General features: G+C 31.0%; 1 protein-coding gene across 2 annotated transcripts; it reads right to left on the bottom strand.

Annotated features, from left to right (window-relative positions):
- Nucleotides 1–7,654: 7,654 nt before the first annotated feature.
- Nucleotides 7,655–23,030, bottom strand: LOC139516925 (tryptophan--tRNA ligase, cytoplasmic-like). Of its 2 annotated transcripts, none has more exons than XM_071307394.1 (9): nucleotides 22,803–23,030; nucleotides 18,646–18,754; nucleotides 18,019–18,138; nucleotides 17,438–17,620; nucleotides 16,628–16,841; nucleotides 15,858–16,031; nucleotides 11,165–11,305; nucleotides 10,118–10,479; nucleotides 7,655–8,010 (listed from the first exon to the last, which is right to left on the bottom strand). In XM_071307394.1, the coding sequence occupies exons 1-8, from the start codon at nucleotides 22,933–22,935 to the stop codon at nucleotides 10,321–10,323; spliced, it is 1,233 nt and encodes a 410-aa protein (XP_071163495.1). In that variant the 5' UTR covers nucleotides 22,936–23,030; the 3' UTR covers nucleotides 7,655–8,010; nucleotides 10,118–10,320. The 2 variants fall into 2 exon arrangements, with proteins under 2 accessions (XP_071163495.1, XP_071163494.1); XM_071307393.1 differs by having other exon boundaries at nucleotides 15,849–16,031; nucleotides 22,803–23,010.
- Between the last annotated feature and the right edge of the window lie 13 nt (nucleotides 23,031–23,043).

The raw sequence follows: 23,043 nt of genomic DNA, 5'->3' as shown, positions 1-23,043 counted from the left end.
CACAAAAATCTAACATAATGCTCACATGTGCAATTTAAACCTCAGGTGAGCTTTTATCATCCATGTTAGTTTTATGTTAGTTTTGTACTTTGAAAAGTTTTTCCATTCTTCTAACCATTCAAAACTAACCTACATCATTGCTCATATGAGCTTTTTCAAAATGACATGCTCAGTCATGTACTTCCTGTAAATTCAAATACATGAAAAGCATGCAATAAATGGAGGTAGATGGATATGGAAAATGTTAAGTCCTATATTGTGCTATTTGAAGAAAGGCATTGTTGAAATCTGATAAAACCAGTGTGGCTGTGGTTAATTATTTGTAAGTTATCATTTCTATTTCATTATTTTCATTTTTGTGTCAGATTTTGAAATATATTACAATTTTAAGTCCTTTATGGGAATATATAATACAGGTTGCTTCAAAATAAGTACTACATGTATAAAGATTTTTCCTTTTTAAACTTTTTAAAATACAGTACTTATTAATCAAAGACATTTAGTTTCTTGTGTACAATTTGAAAATTAGTATGGCGTTCATTATCACTGAACTAGTATATATTTGTTTAGGGGCCAGTTGAAGGACGCCTCCGGGTGCGGGAATTTCTCGCTACATTGAAGACCTGTTGGCGACCTTCTGCTGTTGTTTTTTTTCTATGGTCGGGTTGTTGTCTCTTTGGCACATTCCCCATTTCCATACTCAATTTTATTGTGTATTAGTTTTATAATGTAATGTTATGTTTTTAGTCATGATCATGATTATTGTTTAAATAAAAAAAAAAAAAATGATATGAAAATCATAATTAACTGACAATAATTAAAGAATAACTCTTTTAACATGATGTATCAGTTATTTTATTTTCAACTGAATTATTTAAGATTTTCATTTAAATTTGAAAAATATTCCTTTTTTAAAGCAGCCATTTTGTTTTGGTCAACTATAATATTCATGTGTGCAACATGTGAGCAACTGCTCATATGAGCAATCTAATAAAATGCACATGTGAAACAAAAGCTCATATGAGCAGTTGCACGTGAGGTTTTTAACATGCAAATTAGGGTAGTTTCATATGTGCAATTTTTTTGCTCACAAAATGCTCACCTAATTTGCATGTTAAAAAACTCGTGTGCAATCATGTTAGTTTCTAACGTGAGCATCTTATGTGCAACTTATGTGCAACATGTTAGCACTTTTTGGTAAGGGATATCTATATATGTTTAACACTACAGCAAAATATATGTTTTAGTTTTAATTTAAGTGCTATCTTATTTTTCACATTTTTCAACATTTGCCTGTAAAACTTATTATGAGAAGAAACTACTTACAAAAACTGGTCTATAGTAAATATATCAAGATATTGGAATTGTAATCTTTTGAAAAATAAAGAAATGGAATATGCAGATTTTAAATAAAAAAAGATTAAATTTAATGTTAACTTTTGATAAACAAAATAAATTCATCTTAATAGTCTCTACTTAAAGGACTCAATGTTCTAAATTTAATATCTTATTTAACAAACATAAATCATATGATTTAAAATGTTCAGATCATGAGCAGTGAAATCTAATAATTGAAGTTTTATTTGGACTTGCACTTGTAAATTAGGCACTTGGCTTTCTACTTCAAATGAGTTCTTAAAAATTTAATTTCTTTTAAGTCAAAATTGGTTAAAGTGTGGGAACTGTTTGTAATAATACATTTTGCTTTTCCACTAGTCATAAATGTTAGCAATGCTGTTGAAGGTGATCACTGTTTATATCTTATTTGAACAATTGCCCAACTACAAAAATGTATAAGGATAATAATAATAATAATAATAATAATCTTTATTTCAAGAGGGTATGCTCAATTAGTACAAACACTATTCTCCCTTGAGGCCCTCACACTCCACTCACAATGCAATTCACACAATTTCTTCATATCAAAGATAAACGTAAGAAAACATAATCAAAATTGATACATAGTCATTTAAATAATTCCTGGATTTTCAAGCAGTTTGTTTCAAAATTATTTATGTTTGACATGTGTCTTAGTGCTTCTGGTAGTTTATTCCATAAAGTTGGGCCAGAATATGAAAAAGATCTTCTAAATGTGTTTGTTCTTGCCTTTGGTATATTAAGTAATTGGGTAGTATTTGATCTAAGTTGCATTCTATTTTTATTTGTAACATAGGAGATTTTGTTAGACAAATATTCTGGGACAGATCCATATAAACATCTATGAACATATAAGGTCTTGTGGTAAATTACACGATCAATAAATCGAAGCCATGATAATTTTTTAAACATTGTATTAGATGGGGTATCATAAGGAAGTTCAAGAATAATTCTAGCTGCTCGTTTTTGAAGTTTATCTAATCTATTTGTATTTTGGTCACTGGTGTTTCCCCAAATTGTACAACAGTAATCCAAAATAGGGAGAATATAACCATTAAAGTGTAACTTTCGTGTTTCTAGGGGGAGGGATTTCTTTATCCTAGACAAAAGATTTAGCCTAGTACTGATTTTTGTGCACAAAGTGTCAATTTGGGCTGTCCACTCAAGATTTTCATCAATAAAAACCCCAAGGAGCTTTTCGCAATTAACATCTCTAATGTGTGAGTTACCAACAGTCAAATTAAGAACATGGTCTGTTTTTGCTAGTTTCTGTCTAGAACCAATAACCATAGATGTAGTTTTTGTTGGATTTATATACATCTTATTTCCCTTGCACCATTCTTCAATTCTTTCTAAATCATTTGTAATGCTGTCCTGGATGGTATTGAGACTATGACCTGTGCAGTGAATGGTAGTATCATCTGCATAGAGGTCTGCTTGAGATGAGGTTATATGAAGGGGCAAATCATTAATGAACAATAAAAATAAAAGGGGGCCTAATATGGAGCCCTGAGGTACTCCAGATTTTATTTCTAGTGCCCTTGACTTAATTGTCCCATTTTCCACTTGTTGGAATCTATGAGATAGATATGATTTAAACCAGTTACATGATAAATTTGAAATTTTGTAGCACTGCAGTTTTTGAAGAAGGATAATGTGATCTACCAGATCAAATGCTTTTTTAAAATCTAGGAAGATAATACCTATAATTTCTCCATCATCAATGGCTTTCAACCACTGATCAATAAGTTTTAGTAAAGCAGTATTACAAGAGTGGTGGCTTCTAAATCCAGACTGACTTGCATGAAGGAGCTTATATTTTAATAGGTATCAGTATAGGTGTTTGCAGACATGCTTTTCAAAAATCTTTGAAAGAGTAGGCAAAATAGATATTGGTCTATAGTTGTCGACAGTATCTTTAGGACCCTTTTTATGGCTTGGCATGACACGGCATTTTTAAGCTCAGAAGGAAATATACCAGTAAAGGATACTGTAAATTCAGAAGTTAGTGCAAGGTTTTTATTAATGCAAAATAATGCCACTTGATTAGTATAGTAATAGTTTAAATGAAGTTGTCAGTGCCATCTAGTTTTACCCTTGTCCATCATTCTGAAATTCTGTAATTCTGTAATTCCGAATTCTGTCATTCCGCAACAAACCATTATCTAAACACCTTCAGATATTGGGCTGATTTTTGGTATGTGAGTTAACCATGATGAGTTATAGATCAAGTTTAAGTTTTGTTCCGCTCCACTAATTTTTGCCGAAATTACGGACTTTGGACTTTGAGAAATTTTTGTAAATCACAGTTATACAGACTTTTTTTCTAAACGTCTTCAGATATTGGGCTGATTTTTAGTATGTACGTTAACCATGATGAGTTACAGGTCAAGTTAAAGTTTCATTCCGCTCTACTAATTTTTGACCAAATTACGGGCTTTGGACTTTGAGAAATTGTTGAAAATTACAGTTATACAGACTTTTTTCTAAATGCCTTCATATATTGGGCTGATCTTGGTATCTGAGTTAACCATGATGAGTTACAGATCAAGTTTAAGTTTCGTTCCGCTCCTCTAATTTTTGCCAAAATAACGGATTTGGACTGTGAGAAATTGTTGAAAATCACAGTTATACAGACTTTTTTTCTAAACACCTTCAGATATAGGGCTGATTTTTGGTATGTGAGTTAACCAGAAGTTGCAGGTCAAGTTTAAGTTTTGTTCCCCTACACTAATTTTTGACGAAATTACAGGCTTTGAACTTTAATAAATTATTGAAAATCACAGTTATATGGATTATTTTTCTATATGCCCCCAGATTTTGAGACTACCATAATGTTTATGTCCACATGTGTTTATATTGAAATTGCAGATTTTCAACTTTTTGGGACGGGGCCATTCGTGTCGCTTTGACACATCTAGTTTTAATATTCTCTATAATAATTTCTCAAAATCACACAAAATCGCAATAATAAATGCACGCAATAATTTCTGAATTTACAGAGAAATATTATTGGTGAGTCAGGTGATGCCCTTCTTTGTCAGCTTAACCTGCACACAATAAATGATGTATGATAGCATTAAGATGGTTCATTAGTGAAGTACATTTATTTTCCAATACATTGTAAATTGTAATGGATTACCCAGTCACACAAGTAGAATTGCCATCCTTTACATTATACAGAAAAAGATGAATGAAATATGCATCATGTACATTATTACTACCCTTAAGCTGATGAAGAAAGGCATAACCCCTTAAGCTTCATCATTACCTTTCATGTATTTGCCACATTTTTAAGACTAAAATAATTACAAAATGTACAATTAGAATCATGGTTGTATTTGAAGTTTATGTACATGTATTGATTAATAGAATGTCATGGTACCCAATCAAGTCAGTCAAAAGTTCTTAATAAATATCTTATAAGGACAGTAATTTTATCATCATAGTACTTCCCGCTATATGTTATTCTATAATAAATGTTATTTTTAACTAGTATTAGTTCAAATAAATGCAAATTTTCCAGATCTACAATATATTTCATAAGGCATTTTACTATTTTTAAAAGGGAGTTTGCTTCTCAGTTTCAAAGTAATTAACTTTTCAAGACACAGGTTGATATACATAGTAGATTAATAAAGGAATCCAAAGAGCAAACAAAATATATAGGTCACTGTGCTTGTTTTCAAGATATAAGCCATTGAAATATTGGCGGGAAAATATTCTCTCTAGACTTTTCATAGCTTTATCATTGACAAGTTGAAGTTCTAAAAAACTGTTAAAAAGTAATTAAAAATTTTATACTACTTTTACAGATGGCTAATAATTTTACATGTAAAAGATTTACAAAAAGAAAAATGGGGGTCACCGGGCAAATTTTTCCAAGGCATTCAAATGAATAAAACCAGAGGATTCCAAAAATCTGACAAAAAATCTAAAACATGTTTCTCTTCTGATTTATCAACTGCACCTGCAAAGTGGAAAGGGATTAATATAGGTTGCAAAACTTGTTTCCCAATCCACTATAATTAAATATGTTTAAACTAACTGTATAATGCATCTTGTTAGATATATGTGATATTTACTCTGTTATATTTAATGTTGTTTAAATGTTCCTATGTTATTCTATTAATGTTTTAAGATCTTTAAAAGTAAAGTGTTGAAAATGTGTTCAGTGTTTCAATTTAATTTTCATGTGATTATGTATAATACCATCTGTTTACTAATTAATATACATAACATTAAATGTCATCAGTTTTTTTTAACTGTTTCCCACTATTCCACAAGGAAGAAAACTAAAGAGCACATGCTGAAATGTCTCGCCTTCTTACTGACCATTGATTTTATGTTGATAGTCCTAAATATAAAGCTAACTGAGGTCAGATAAACCAAACGGGAAATACATGTACACCTTAAATCATTCAATACACCAAATATAGTTGACCTTTTGCTAATAGTTTCTAAGAAACAGACTTGACCATGAAAACTAAACATTTACCAATGAACCATGAAAATAAGGTCTAGATCAGATGAACCATGCCAGACATTGTTTTTTTTCAAATCAAATTGTTACTTGGATGGAGAGTTGTCTCATTGGAACTCATACCACATCACCCTATATCTATAGACAGACATGTAAACCTTAAAATTAATCTGTGCTTTAAATATAGTTGACCTATTGCTTATAGTATCTAAGAAACAAACTGAATCAGGAAAACTTAAGATTGACCAATGAACCATGAAAATAGATCATGGTAAGATGATAATTGACAGACAGACATACATACACATTTTACAATTGTTCCATACACAAAATATAGTTGACCTATTGCTAAAAGCATTAGAAAAACAAGCCAAAACACAGCTACAAGTCACACTGCAGGACTGAAATCACACCATGCTGGTAACCAAGTTGCTATCCTGGACTTTTCAAAAGCAATCGACAGTGCCACACAACAAAGTATTGCACAAACTAGAGAAATATAGTGTGAGAGGACCACTGAATAAATGGCTATAAATTTTACTGACTCAGAGAGAGATGAAGTTTGTCATTGATGAAGAGGAATCTGAAGAAGCTACAGTGAACTCAGGAGTTTCCACAAGGAATCATACTAGGACCTCTTCTCTGTCTCATTTTGCTGATGATTGTCTGCTATACAAAAATATTAAAACACAACGGTACCACACACTTTTACAACAAGATCTGGTAAATAGCAAAACCAAAAGGAAAATCAATCCAACATGCTTTGTAGACTTTGAAAGCACAAATATAGTTAACAACTCATTAAAAAACAACTTAAAGGCAATCGAAACAACAAACTGTAAAACTGAGAAATTTAAGAACTCATTCTTTGTCAAGACTGTGATTCACTGGAACCTACTGGAAGAAAACAAAGTGTGTGCCAAGTCAGTTGAGAACTTCAAAACAGCTCTCCAAAGCCATCAAAAGGCAATCTCTCTCCCGTCGAGTTAAACCCAGTATTGGTTCCCTCAACGTAATGATACAGATACAGAGAGCACAAAAACTTAACTATAACCACTGAACCATGAGGTGAAAATGAGGTCAAGGACAGATGACATCTGCCAATTGGACATGTACACATTACAATCATTCCATACATCAAATAGGAGACCTATTTCTTATAGTATTTGAGACATCGACTTAACCACCAAAACTTAACCTTGTTCACTGATCCATGAATGAGGTCGAGGTCAGACAAAAACTGTCTGACAGGCATGAGGACCTTGCAAGGTACAAACATAGCAAATATATTTATCCTATTACTTGTAATAAGAGAGAAATTAAGGATAATTAAAATGTTAACTTTTTTCAAGTAGTCACTGAACCATAAAAACAAGGTCAAGGACATGGGACATAATACAGATAGAAACGTCATATCATGAGGCATCATTAAACAAAGTATGAAGGATCCATTTCTTCTACCTTCTAAAATATTAAGTTTATAAGAGTTAACACTGCCTCTACTGGACCACTATCCCAATATCGAGCTTTCTGCAAAAAAAGTTGCAAGCTCGTCAAAAAACATCAAAGAGGTTAACAATAACATTTTCATAAAAAAATAAGATGTGGTAAGATTGACCATGTTCAGGTCAATGCATATATCCTTCCATAACAATGAGCTAGATTGAAACATGCTTATCAACAGTGTCAAATATTACATGCATATTAACGTCAATACAAAAGGCTGGGGTGCATTAAATCACAAGATTTATCAATTTTAAATTAAAATTCTGACTGATTAAATAATGAGAACAGTGAAGATTATTCATAGATTTATTTTCATACAATTCCATTGACATTTATAAATATTTCTAAAAAGCTAAATAATCATAAAAGACCATAAATCAATTATTACTTAATCCATCATGTCCATTTGTGAACCATTGAAACATACCCTTAGTTTGTGAGGGTTATGCTAGTTAGCTTGATCAGAATATCTTCTATAGAGGGTATGTCAATATTTTAATCATAAAATAATGATTCACATGCAGTTGATCTAGGATGTAAACCTTACTTTTTACATAAATCAATCCAGTAAAAACCTATAGATGCACAAGTTTCTCTAACAACTGCTGATGTTTTGCATTTTTACAGATATTGGTTAACAGAAACTAATTTTAATAAACAGCTGCGCCATGAGCGCATGATACGCCCGACGTCTTGCGTGGAAGTTTTATGCAATAATCATAAATAGTTTCTGAGAAAGTTTTAAGCAATAACCATATATTGTTTTTGAGACACGGCGAGACATGTGAAACCCCCAATCCTGTTTTTTTTTACAAAAAACTAAATATCACTAAAATTATATTTTGAATCAAAACCAAAAAGTATACAGATCTTTAGATTAATATAACAAAGAAGGGTGTAAAGTTTTAAGCAATAATCATAAATTATTTTTGAGATACAGTGCAGCATGTAAACAAGAGTGCACACGCTGAAATGTCTCGCCTTCTATACTAATCATTGATATTATGTTGATAGTCCTAAGTATAAAGCTAAGATTTAATACAACTGTCACATAAACATAAAGGTCAGATGAACCATGCCAGGCAGACATGTACAGCTAACAATGCTTCTATACATCATATATAGTTGACCTATTACTTATAGTTTAAGAAAAATAGACCAAAACACAAAAACTTAACACTGTGCACTGAACCTTGAAAATGAGGTCACGGTCAAATAAAACCTGCGCGACTGACATAAAGATCATTAAATATTTCCATACACCAAATATAGATGACCTATGGCATATAGTATTAGATAAAAAGACCAAAACTCAAAAACTTAACTTTGACCACTGAACCATGAAAATGAGGTCAAGGTCACATGACATCTGCCCGCTAGATAGGTACACCTTACAATCATTCCATACAACAAATATAGTAGACCTATTGCATATAGTATGAGAAAAACAGACCAAAACACAAAAATTTAACTATAACCACTGAACCATGAAAATGAGGTCAAGGTCAGATGACACCTGCCAGTTGGACATGTACACCTTACAGTCCTTCCATACACCGAATATACTAGCCCTATTGCTTGTAGTATCTGAGATATGGACTTGACCACCAAAACTTAACCTTGTTCACTGATCCATGAAATGAGGTCGAGGTCAAGTGAAAACTGTCTGACAGACATGAGGACCTTTCAAGGTACGCACATATCAAATATTGTTATCCTATTACTTATAATAAGAGAGAATTCAACATTACAAAAAATCTGAACTTTTTTTTCAAGTGGTCACTGAACCATGAAAATGAGGTCAAGGACATTGGACATGTGACTGACTGAAACTTCGTAACATGAGGCATCTATATACAAAGTATGAAGCATCCAGGTCTTCCACCTTCTAAAATATAAAGCTTTTAAGTAGTTAGCTAACACCGCCGTAGCCGCCGTAGCCGCCGCCGGATCACTATCCCTATGTCGAGCTTTCTGCAACAAAAGTTGCAGGCTCGACAAAAAAAACCTCCCCTGTTTAACAAAATATTCAATAACTCCAAAATAAAGTTTTGAATCATCACAAAAAAGTATACAGATCTTTAGATTAATATAACAAAGAAGTGTTTAAAGTTTTAAGCAATAATCATAAATTGTTTTTGAGATATGGCACAACATGTAAAAAAAAACCTCCCCCTTTTTTACAAAATACTCAATAACTCAAAAATGAAATTTTGAACCATCTCCAAAAAGTATACAGATCTTTAGATAAATATAACAAAGACATGTGTAAAGTTTTAAGTAATAATCATAAATCGTTTTTGAGATATGGTGCGACATGTAAAAAAAAACCTCCCCCTTTTTTACAAAATACTCAATTACTCAAAAATAAAATTTTGAATCATCACCAAAAAGTATACAGATATTAAGATTAATATAACTAAGAAGTGTTTAAAGTTTTAAGCCATAATCAAGAATCTTTATGAGATACGGTGCGACATGTGTAAAAAACACACCCCTGTTTTAGTTACAAAGTGCCGTTACTCAAAAAGTTTTAATCTTATTTTCACCAAAAAGTATACAGATCATTTGACCATCATAAGAAACAACTATTTTAGTTTCATGAAATTTGGATAAGTCGTTCTCAAGTTACAGTGCGACATGTTTACGCCGGACAGACAGACGGACAGACAGACAGACAGACGGACGGACGGACGGACGGACACCGGACATTTGTATACCATAATACGTCCCGTCAAAATTTTGACGGGCGTATAAAAATGCAGAATATATAATTAATGTTTAATTTATAATGCCTTCAGATTGAAATAAATAGACACATATCTGTTTGATAGGTTTTGAAAGTTATAGAATGAAGTTTTGACAGCATTCACAGCATACAATTCAAACTGTTAATTCATTTCACTATTGCAAAGTTCTTTCAATAAATAAATAGACATAAATCACACATATGGTCAATAATCAAATTTTAATTTTCTAGGTGTCATAAACTGTTTAACAATGTCGTCCGTCAGCTGGGACCTTCTTTGTCTATGTTCACCTATTATTTTCTGTAATATTTCTATCAATTCTTTCTTTAAGTAACCAGTTAAAAGTTCTCCACTTGTGTAGGTCTGCAAAAAATACATTATTTTATTTTAAGTGGTAAAAAGTTAAAACAAATGTACATGCGTGATTAATCTTCCATGGTGTATATGTACATGTAGATTTTACCACTGCATTGAGTGTGATACAATAAGATGTTTTCTTTTTATGTAATGTCATCAGACACAGTTCCCCTTTTTTGCAGGATGTCACAAAAGCAATTTCAGGGACAAGAAAAAAATAAAACCTCTTTATTAAATTTCAACCTATTAAGAATTGGGACAAACTAACCTCACATTGAAATGAAGAAAGTGATCAACTTATTAGGGAAATATAACTATGCTCAGAATCAGAGAATTTTTGTTAATGTTGGACTTTAATTGGTGTTCTTGTGTATTGGCTTTACACAGTTTCAGTTTTTTCTGACTGATTTTAACTGTGTGTTCTTATATTCATGATATATTTTAGTGTCTTGTTTAACAGAAATAATTACTTATCAAAATAACCATTCTGAAATAAATTAATCAAAATACTTATAATTAATATTTGATAGATACAATGCTGAAATATTAAACTTATATCAAGCTTTATGACATTCATCAATAAGTTTAAAAGTCCCAGTTCATACAAATTGATGGGGAAATGGTGAGATCTACAAAATAATATTTTCTTTTTAAAAATGATATTACCAGAAAAAGTAAATCATTAACTTACTTTCCTAATTTCCTCTAGTCTATTGTCATCTTCCAAGAAAAATGTTAAGTACTGGTATGAAACATCCACATCACAGTTGCCTCCCTTCTCCTTGTGTTCTTCTGTTGTAGTGCCACCACCAGAGAACGCATATTTATTTACCTGTAAAAGGTATTAATGCATGCATAATAATTTGACTAAAAGCTAGAATAACACAGGATGATGCAAGTTATAATAAAAAGACTATAATTTAAATAACTGTTGATGATTAATTTAAACTGAAGAAATAATAAACAGCTGCGCCACGAGCGCATGATAATCCTGTCGTCTTGTGTGTGAAGTTTTATGCAATAATCATAAATAGTTTCTGAGATACGGCACAACATGAGAACCCCAAATACTTTTTTTTTTTACAAAAAAATCAATTACTATAAAATTAAAATTTTGATTCATCTCCAAAAATTATACTGATCTTTAGATTAATATAACTAGGAAGTCTGTAAAGTTTTAAGCAATTATCATGAATCGTTTTTGAGATACGGCGCAACGTGAAAAAATCATACCCCTGTTTTAGTTACAAAGTCCCAAAACTCAAAAAGTAAAAAAAAAATAATCTTATTTTCACTAAAGAGTATACAGATCGTTTGACCATCATAAGAAACAACTAAGTTCTGTTTTATGAAATTTTGATAAGTTGTTCTCAAGTTACAGTGCAACATGTTAACGCCGAAAAGCCAGACGCCGGACATTTGTATACCATAATATTTCCTATCAAAATTTTAACTGGCATATAAAAACTCATCTTCTGGTACTTGTTACAAATTTCCAATTTATCTTTTTATTGATATTATCAGATTATTACATGGCATTTTTCATATCGCATGTATTATAAGCCCTAGGTTCAATATCAGCCCAAGAGCCGCATGGCTCGAGGGCTGATATTGACAGAGGGCTGATAATACATGCGATATGAAAAATGACATGTTATGATCTTTTTATCATATGCTTCAACAATGAAGAAAAATAACAGATTCATATATTGATCCTTTTACGTGGTTCACAAAAGAGGTGTAAAGAGTGAAAAGTTGGACGTCGGATGGACTTGGACCCCAAGATTAGTACATTCAATATGAAATATCTCTAGCATATACCTCAACAGAGAAGGAAAATATCTTAATATGGACAAATCGACAAAAAAAAAATAATTTAGCAATATACATAATGAACACTGTTTGGAATAGTCAACTTTTTTAAAGTAAAATTTCTAAATTATGTGTGAAACTTTTAAAAATGCATTTATTTAATAATTTTTTTGTGTTTTTTTGTGTGTGTTTTTTTAAAATTATTTTACACAATATACTTTCAAATATACAAATAATTGTTTTGTACACTACTTTGTAATGTTTTTCACTGAAAACGTAGCATTGATTGCAGGAATTTTCCGAGTATCACCGGAAAGCCATGCGATAATATTACGGAATGGCACATGACAACAATCGAAGCATGTGATTAATTTTTCATATCAGTCCGCTAAGCACCAATTAGAAAAATTATGGAATTTACGTTAATTTAATGTTAAATTTTCAGATGAATATGTTGTTCATTTCTTCAAGATTTCCATTTTGGATTATTATTTGCAATATTTGAAATCTATTGGTATCATTGTGCATACAATATTGGATTTATCTTATTTGAATTCACCTCTCAGACTTTTTATTTTAATTTTGCTTCTTAAACTGTGATTTGTTTTTTTTTCAAGACTTTATTGCCATGAAGGTATCAAGGAGGAAATAATTCATTTGAAATAATTTTAGAGTATACCTTGCAGTGTTTTTTTTTTGAAATCTACTATTATATTAGTAGGACTTTTGTGTATAAAATGCTGTGTTCACTCAAGGAAATTCAATTTTCATAAGATGGGATTTAGTTATGTTAAAGATTAAAAAAAATCAAAACTGGAATTCAAGTAGGATATATAGTGTGAGTTCATCCAACATGTTTCTGTGGCTTTAAATGTGATTTTAAAAACATTCATTATTAATTTTGGGATCTATTTCAAACTTATATAATTAACCATTTAAATGGGATCTTGGAAATGTTGAATAAATACAGTGGATAAAGTCTAATCAAGTGATAAAGTGAAAAATGAAAGTAAATATTCTAAAATATTCCTAACGTGAGGATATGTTTTAAGTGAATGTGAAATTGGAAATAGTCATTATAAAATTCTGGATCAAATATTGTTTTAATTTGAAATTTATCATAGGAAATGAAATAAAAACTGTGGATATAGTAAAATCAAGTGATATAGTAAAAATATGAATAAAATAATATTGCAAAATATTTGTAAAGTGAGGATAACTACATGTTGTATTTGGAATATAGTAACGGAAATGATAAAAATTCTGAATAATGTAAAGATTCTGCACCTGTTTAATTGGGATGTTTATCATGGGAAGTTAATCAGGATCTATGGATTTAGAAAAAAATCTAGTGACATAGTGAAAAATTAATAAAATTGGGAATTATTTAAAATCTTTGGAATTCTGGATGAGATGTCAAATATCAGTGTCAATAAATAGATAAGGCCAGACTTTTTTTATTATCTGTTTAAAGAGATCCGCCGACTCCACCTTTCCCGATTTTAGAATAAAAATAAAAGTAGTGCTTCTTACTTTTATTATTATTTTTCCTGCCGACTGTTACGAAATCCTCAGAAAAAAATAAAATGTGTTGTTCACGATACTTGCTTTCAGTCAATTTCGTTATCGGTAATATTTGATTTTTACCAAGTCAATGAAACAGCAATTTTCATTTAAAAGTAAAGAAATTCAAGGCATAAACGATATATTTTCTTCTAAAAGATTTTTAAGCTGGTGGCATGCTTTTACTTGTTACACGAGAGCGTACTGTACATTAAATCATTCTAACTTTCGGCAAAATCAGTTATTACTTCATCAGAACTTGATGAAATTAGCCTAAAGTAAACTTGTAATCCATGCATTGTATTGGAAACGTCATATTCCTTTCCAAATAGCGTATCAAACATCGTTTATTTTTGTAAATTTTTCTTCGCCGACATTTAAATTTGTAGAACTACGGATCGGAATCGGGATTTCATCCGCTATGACCGAAATCTGGATTCTTGCGATAATGACTACAGACGCATGAATGGCACTGCTGACAGACAAAAATTGATACTAAAAGGGAAAATTACGCATATCACACGCATTAACATACTTTTGGTTAGATCTTCTTGATTAATGTATATATTTCCATGTATAAGCATTGTTTCAATTTATAGGTTAAAGTTGCTTTATTCTGGGATTATTACACCAGAGACATATATACACATGTGTATATATATGTCTCTGCATACACTAAGAGGTTCCTGACTGGGTGACTGGTATATATATACATAGTGTATATGCAGCGAGGTTGATATATTTGAGTGGTGCCATGGCTCTATATTAGTGGAAATACAGAATCAAAACATAGTTTTTATGTTTATATTAATAGAAGGGTTAACCAGAGACATATATAAACTATATGTATTTATATTTCTCTGGGTTAATATACTGGTCTGTTCTCATTTCATTGTTCTTGTATTTTGATAAATTCTAAAAAAAAAAAAAAAAAAAAGTCACTTATAATGGTTTTATTTTTATTTTTAGTGTCGACTGGACCAATTTTGCACTTTTTTTTTTTTTTTTATTTCGCCCCCTCGACCCTAATTTTTTACAAATTTTCTCGTTAAACAGATAAAATAAAAAGTCTGGCCTAAATATGTTTATTCAACTATGATTTTGATATTTCAATATGCATCAACAATTTGTACAAGGAACATGTCAATAAGTATTCATCAAATTATGGAAATAATAAATTTATAAAGATTTCCACAAGAGCAAAAGCAAATTATATTGAGTTATCTCCCATTAGAAAAGGCCAAAGAGAGAAAAAAAGGAGTTTTTTTTTCAACAATACAAATGAAATAATGTAGTGATTAAAGTGAGTGAAATATTATGACTGGATTATTCGGGGTATTAAACACTGCTAGTATCTGGCTATAAAAACATTGAGATGAAGTGTAGTGCATTTTGGGCCATGCAATTTTAAATACACTGCAAGAAAATAACATATAGACATTCTTGTTTGGCTTGATCACTCCTAATATTTTAAATGACAGTAAAATAAAAATTTCTCTATTTCCATCTGAATATTGTTTCTTTGGCAAATGTATGACCAATTACTTCTAGGATTACACTCATTTCAATAATAAAAAGATTGTAATTGCAATGTTTATTTGCTTTACTTGTTTAAGGATTCTCAAACGAAAAACATTGAAAGTGATTTTTTTTTCTTAAATCAGAAGTTTTCAACAAATATTTATCAAATCTTTTACTGATTTAGAATTTTAGGTAAAATATAGATAAATCATATATATCAGGGATTTAAAACAATGAAAACCAAAACTTTTTTCTTCCCTATCAATTTTAAAAAGAAAAATCTTAGATAAAGAAAAACTTCATGAAAAAAGCACACTGTAAGGTTGGAACTGGTAAATAAAAAACTACAGGTAGAATCAAGGTAGATTTAAATCTAACAATACCAACTGGTCAATTTAAATGTCCCTATTGTATTGTCAATTTCAAAAACAGGTTGAGCTATAGGTAAAATTTTACAGTAACACCCATAGTCAACTCACTGTAGTTACCTTCGTCTTTATTTGCTTGTCAGTATCTGTTAAGAAAATAGATGAATTGGCATCACTTGCGCTCATTTTAGTTTGTGCACCTTGTAAGGCTGGGAAGAAAGTAGAGTGCATTAAAGCTGGCTTTATATAACCCAATCTTGGTGCTACATCTCTGGTCATTCTAAAGTATGGATCCTAAAAAATAAATGCACTTATGTTTATATTAATCTTTTCCACAAAATAATAAATAGATGTTGTTACTTTATATGACTCCCTGGTTCATCAGTACTTAGATCTCTTGAAGTCTCTGTTATAAACCAATTTTATAACTAAGATCTATGTAAAAGCTAGTATATAGTTTGATCACCAGCCAATTTGGTACTTGTTGAAAGAATGCTCTTTCTATTTATCCAATATCTTTTGTTCATTTATGTATGGATTACTTTTTTCACTGAATAATTAATCCCAATTCAGCAATTTTTTGTCATCTTTCATTACCACATGTTTATATCCAGTTTCTTTAGCAATTTTTTTACATGTATTTTATTCAACCCTCTAAGTTTTCGATAAATAACATTAATAAAATGTTTGCCAGTTTTTATAAAAAATAATGGCAACAGTAGTATACCGCTGTTAAAAAAAAGGGGGATTTCCCATACAAAGCAAAAACAACTTGGATACCTACTTAAGGAACTCATGTTTAAACAAGGGAGATAACACCAATGCATAACCAAAATAAAGAAGTGTCTTTATATATGTTAATCTATAGTATATTACAAATACTTTTTTACCTGATCTATTGCACAAGGGATGAGACAAGGAATATTAGTTTTGTTGTTGAATATCTGTGGAAATGATGAACTGAAGCTAGGTGCTGCTTGTATGGAAGGAAAACTGATCTTTCCTATACATGTGCTGTCATCAAAACCAAAAATTCCCTTCACTTGATTATATGTCACTAGTTTCTGTGTTCTTAACATGTTTTTATAAAAAGCAGGACTTTGTCTGAAAAAAAGGAAAATTTAAATTTAAATCTGAAATAAAACTTTCCCAAAACAAATTGTTCTTTAAATCTATTTTTAAACAGAATAGCAGGTGTACAACAACTATAAGTCCTTTAGAAGAATCTGTATATGCTTAAACCAATTCTGGACAGCCATTTACATTGACTTTGGGATTAACAAAGTAAGGCACAGATGAAACAAACAATTCAAAAAGACAGAAGTGATCCCTATGTGTTGCTGCTGTATCTCTGTCTGGCTACAAAACAAAATATAATGTAACCATGACCCCTGACGCAGATAACATCGCACAAGAGCAAACTACCATTTAGAAAATGGAACCTTTCAGCTTTCGGTAGTTAACTTTGTAATAATGGAGATGTAATGATTTGGATGTCAGTGAGAATAACAGTGTAATGTTTCACAAACAGTGTTACTATTTTGCCTTTAATTGCTAGCATCAACGGTGGATAGTTGTCTCATTGAAAATCATACCAAATCTCCTTATTCTTATAATATATTGATAAACTACTTTAATAAAGCAGTAACCTTCTTATATTTAAGTTATAATTTTACCATCCTTATTTTACATATACTTACGCTATATATTCTAAATCACTAAATATAAAGGTTTTCTCAACATCAAAACCTAAGGCAATTATATCCTTGGCATTTTCAAAGGAAAGTCTGCTAGCTTCTTCTAAAGTCAGATCTTTCCATAAAAACTTTTCATCATCTGTCAGCTGAATAACTAATGGAACATCAAATGCTTCTTGAAGCCATCTAAAATGAATTTTAAAAATCAGTAAATTTGTAGAGGAATATTTAAACATTTAATTAAATAGGAATTTGCTACTATTTGCTACAGCAATCAATCTTCCTCATCCAACAAACCGCATTTCTGTGTAAGAGCAAAGACTATTTGGATCAGATAGCAAAATAATGCATTTGCAATGAAAGACCTGTCCCCAATGTTACCTCTGTACTAAGCATGTTGGTTAGGTGCCAAGCTGGGTATATTGATATGAAAATTAACATGATAGCATCCTGAAAAACATTTATCCTTCTTTCCTACATATAAGCTGACACATTGACAGTGTAATTATGATAATATTGTACATTTACAATCACACAAATGTTTTAATTACAAAATTGTTCTTCTTGAATGACTAATATCTTACTTTGTAAAGATAAATGGTATTAAATGTCCAAGATGCATTGCTTCAGATGATGGTCCACGACCTGTATACAGGAAAAATGGTTTCTTCTGTTCAGCCAAATTTAATATCTGGTGCATATCTCTGAAATATATAATTGTTTTAGTATCATTTTTCCATAAATAATCAGAAGAATTATATATTTCCAGTAGTCTATAGAAAAGAGTTGTTGCTGATGTTATGTACCGATATTGAAAATGTGAAGACAATTTAACAAATATTCCTACATTTGAACTGTTCACTGAAATAGTTGTCATATATGCATCAGTATTTTTTTGTGTTGTCTGCATTGAATGGTATGTGTAAAGATTAGTTTTCACTTCTCAAGTTTTTATTAAACTGACATTCATAATCATCTTTGAAATCTATAAAGTACAGTTTAAATACAAACATATAATTTAGTGGAATTTATGACAAAACAACTCATATTGAAAATCCCCTGTTAATAGATAAAGGCAGATGTGGTGTGAGTGCCAATGAGACAACTCTCCATCCAAATAACAATTTAAAAAAGTAAACCATTATAGGTTAAAGTAAACATGTTAAAAAAATGTTTCTTGATTTTGGGTGATATATATAATAATGTCCTACCTTTGAGAAAAAAACACTCCCCTTTTTAGAAAATGATGAGCTGGTTTTCCAGTAACAGTTTCTATTCTTTTAATTAGTTCCTCGTCAACCTTTGAACTCCCAAATCTCTCTGAAAATTAAATACTGTATACATTAAGCAATCAAATCAAATTAAAGGATATTTCACAACAGCAAATAATAAATTTTCAGGTAGGTTCCAACTCAAAGCGGAAAAATCATCATTTTAAGTATTTTTAATATGACCTTAGGTGTGAAAATTGACCAAATGGTGTTTCTTTCTCATTCCATTATTATCTTGTTGTTCCAGCACCACCAGCAGTCCCTCCATACTACATGTAACTGGAGGAACATGTGACTTGTCTTGCTGGGGAAGTATTAAGAAGGGATCCCTGAGTTTTAATTGGAAATATAAGGTCAGAGTTATAAATAAAATGAAACGTGAATACACATTCCAATGCTCAATGAAGTAAATAAGTTGTTAAGTATTTATTTATTAGAAAATTTGAAGAAAATATCAAGATCTATGTGAGACATACTTGGATTGTCTGTTTTAATAATACATACGTGTTATCAGTTATCTTTTGTGAGAATATAAAATCGTAACAATATGCAAATGAGTTCCAAGAATCCTCAATGTGACTTTTGTGCACAAGGAAACCATGTGGTAGATTGAAAACATTGACATTTGTTTTAAATTGGAATCTGATCAAAGTTTGAGACAGGATATTTTTTCGCACCTGTTTCAGCATTTCAAATAGTTATCTTACGTTTCAAATGGTATCTATGCACTTATCAAGCAGATATTATGAAAGATTGAACATGCAACATCGTTTATTCGACCCAACATGCATTTACATATAAACATATACGTATAGTGTCCTGAAATATGAAATTTATTTGTATGAGGCTTAGAAACGGGGGAAATGCAAGGTTCTCAAGACACTATACGTATATTGCTTTTATACTGAAATCGATAAAAAAATTAAAAAAAATATGTAACAAACATTGTTAAAAAAAAGTGTTTGGAATTTCCCTATGAGCATAGTCCAGGCGGTAAAACATTAACATTTTAAGGAATTAGAAAGGGAAAATGAACTTAATTAATAACATTCAATTAACATGGTATATATTAAATTACCAATTTAAAGACATAACAAGTTTAAATTCATAAAAGTTTGACCTTTGTTACTACACGTTGTCATGGTTGTGACATGACGTTTTTGATGAAATACAGTAGTTCCGGTAAGTAGGCGGGGCTTATAGGTTAGTTGAGGTCATTGACGTATAAAGCTAACGTTTATACGTATAGCTTTATCTGTATAGTAAAATAGCTGATTGCAGTATAAAACGTTTTCTGGTTCATTCAGTCCATTTATTGCCAAATTAATTCTACAATGCCTCAAGGCATGGTTTGGGATGAAAGGGTTATCATAATTTAGGGGTATTGATAATATTATAAAGGATTTTTTTTTCAATCCATTTTTTGTGTGACAATTTACCAGAACATATTCTAGTGAATTAATAATCAAAAGCATCCACACTTAAACAGAACGAACAGTGTTTACAAGGGAGGTAATATTTTGTCGTTAGATTTTCCACTGGTATATGAGAATGCAAGGTATACCAGGGGCGGATCCAGCCATTTCAAAAAGGGGGGTTTCCTATCCCAGGACAAAGGGGGGGTTCCAATAATATGTCCCCATTCAAATGCATTGATCGTCCAAAAAAAAGGGGGGTTCCGGGGGTTGGATCCGCGCCTGTATACAACAGAACAATTCTCATCCCAATTCTATTTTAACCTAACATATGTACATATATGTATTGCTTAACCTAAAACTGTTCTTAATTTTTTCCAAGAAATTTAAATTATACATTTTACTTTTAAATGTACTCCATAAAGCATTTAAAATAGTAACTTTCTAAAAGACATTTGAAAGAATGGGCATCTAACATGTCCAAGTCATCACTTTTTATTGACATATTTCTCTCAAAAAGCTTTCTTTTAATTTTATTTTGAAGATATATATATTTCCAGATTGTATGGAAAAAAAGTGTAAATCTTTTTGATTGTGGAATAAATTTTATTTAAACATGTTTTAAAAAACCCAGAGGAATTTTAAGGGAAATAACTCCATTTATATTTATTTTGAAAATCATCAAATTTACCCCAGATTAGTTCTTGTTTTCTCCACCTTTCCAGATTTATATTCAGTGTTTCCCCTCCCCCACTCAGGTCAAAAAAAAATTTGCCACAAAAATTTTTTTTTCTTCCTAGAAGTAATTTGTTTCCTTTTTTGGAAAGTGCTTGAATGCATGTTAGTCTTAGATGCATGATTTTTTTTTATAAGTTGTTATTGGCTTTGAACTAGCTGTCAGCTAACTGTGAGTACTCTCAGATCTGTTCCTAGTGTCTTTTTGTTGTTTGGAAGTATGAGTACTCGGCCATGTCCATTTGTATTTTTGTCCATCTGATGAGTTAAGCCTTTTTCAACTGATTTTTATAGTTCGTTCTTAGGTTGTACTGTTATACCACTGTCCCAGGTTAGGAATCCAGCTATCATGTTTAACCCTGCCACATTGTGTACATTTATATTTGTGCCTGTCCCAAGTCAGGAGCCTATAATTCAGTGGTTGTCGTTTGTTTACATTGTATGGTTACACATTTGTTTTTCGTTCATTTTTTTATATAAATAAGGCTGTTAGTTTTCTCGTTTGATTTGTTTTACATTGTCCTTTCGGGGCATTTTAGAGCCGACTATGCGGTATGGGCTTTGCTCATTGTTTAAGGCCTTACCGTGACCTGTAGTTGTTAATTTTTGTGTCAATTTGGTCTCTTGTGGACAGTTGTCTCATTACCACATCTTCTTTTTTTTATATTGAAAGCAAAATGATTGATAATCTAGATGATTACCCTCAAATTGAGCACAAATAACTGATAAGTGGCCTCGACTGGACAAGTTAGACAAGTCAGACCATTCATGTGACCATGCTATGACATCCAGTTAAAAAAAAGAACCTGCTTTCCTGGTCTGTTTACAAAGGGTAGACCCCGTGGAAGGGAAACAGACCTTCTTTTAAATCTGGCCCAAGCCCAAGGTAATTCATATCAAAAAACTTTTACCTATTTATGAGGGTCTGGATGGGGTTAACAGAATAGCAAATAATGGACTAAAACTGCAGAAAAATACATAAGGGTTCCACCGAACCCATTGTCTCGCTTACTTTTGCTGTTAGTCAACAAAATCAACAAAACAGGGGGGAAAATAGTAAAAGTTTTCCTCTAAATACTATTTATTGATTGTAACAAGCTTTTGTCCAAGGTGGGTAAAAATCAAGGATGGTTTATGAATCTAATTTATGTTTTAAAATCTTAACTGAAGACTTACATGTATCTTATCTGGAAGAAAAAATAAGTCCATTCTAATATAAGATATATATATATATATGTATATACAGAAAAATATTCCTCTAACTGATATCTTTTGATCATAAGCAATGCTTCTGTCCAAGTTTGATACTATTATTATACAGGATACATGTACAATGTGGTCAAAGATATACAGGATACATATACAATGTAGTCAAAGAAAGTTATTAAAATTAAGTTTAACCACAAAGTGAATGTTAATGAAAGTAAACTTGAAGAAAAACTGAGTCCTAATTAAATAAATATTACATCTTGTTCGGTTCAGAGGGGTCCTGATCCCAGGCTTAAAAACATGAAATCCTGAGGTCCAAAATTTCAAGAAATTTAAATCCTGACATCCCGAAATTCGTAAAAAAGAATTTCCGGATCCAGAAAGGATCAATCCCAAAATCATGAGTTTTAAAACACCTAATCCCAACATCCATTAAAAGGTAATGCCCCCTCAAGAAACTATTTTGATTGGTTTGATCAGGAACATATATATTAACATATATATATATAGATATACATGTACTGTTCCCAGGTTTGATTTTAAATTATGTATTTTCAATTAAAAAGAACTAAATTCTTAATATCTTCTTGGACCATGATGTCAGTTGTATGATTAACCCACAAACACTGCCAAAAATTTATTGACAGTAATCAACTTCTAACATGTCTAACACCATCATGACTATGAACACTACTTTTAACAAATAATAAAATTAACAGATGTGCACAGTTGACCTACTGATCAGTTTGTCATAATCTACTCCTTTGTCTGAAGAACTCGCCACTTCCCATGGATTGACAACATCCTCTTCCAAATTTTTGGTTGTCATATTTTCTACTTTTTTCTCTATATCATTTGTTTCTTCAGTCATTTTCACAAGTAAAATTCCCACAGATATGTGTTTACATTAGTTCCACGTGTAGTCCGTCATACCGGTGTAACGACGATTTTCATTGGTTTACAGTCACAAACTGCATGT

This window comes from Mytilus edulis, chromosome 3 (assembly GCF_963676685.1).
Source record: "Mytilus edulis chromosome 3, xbMytEdul2.2, whole genome shotgun sequence".
Taxonomy (NCBI): domain Eukaryota; kingdom Metazoa; phylum Mollusca; class Bivalvia; order Mytilida; family Mytilidae; genus Mytilus; species Mytilus edulis.
This window is presented reverse-complemented; position numbering and strand designations above follow the sequence as displayed.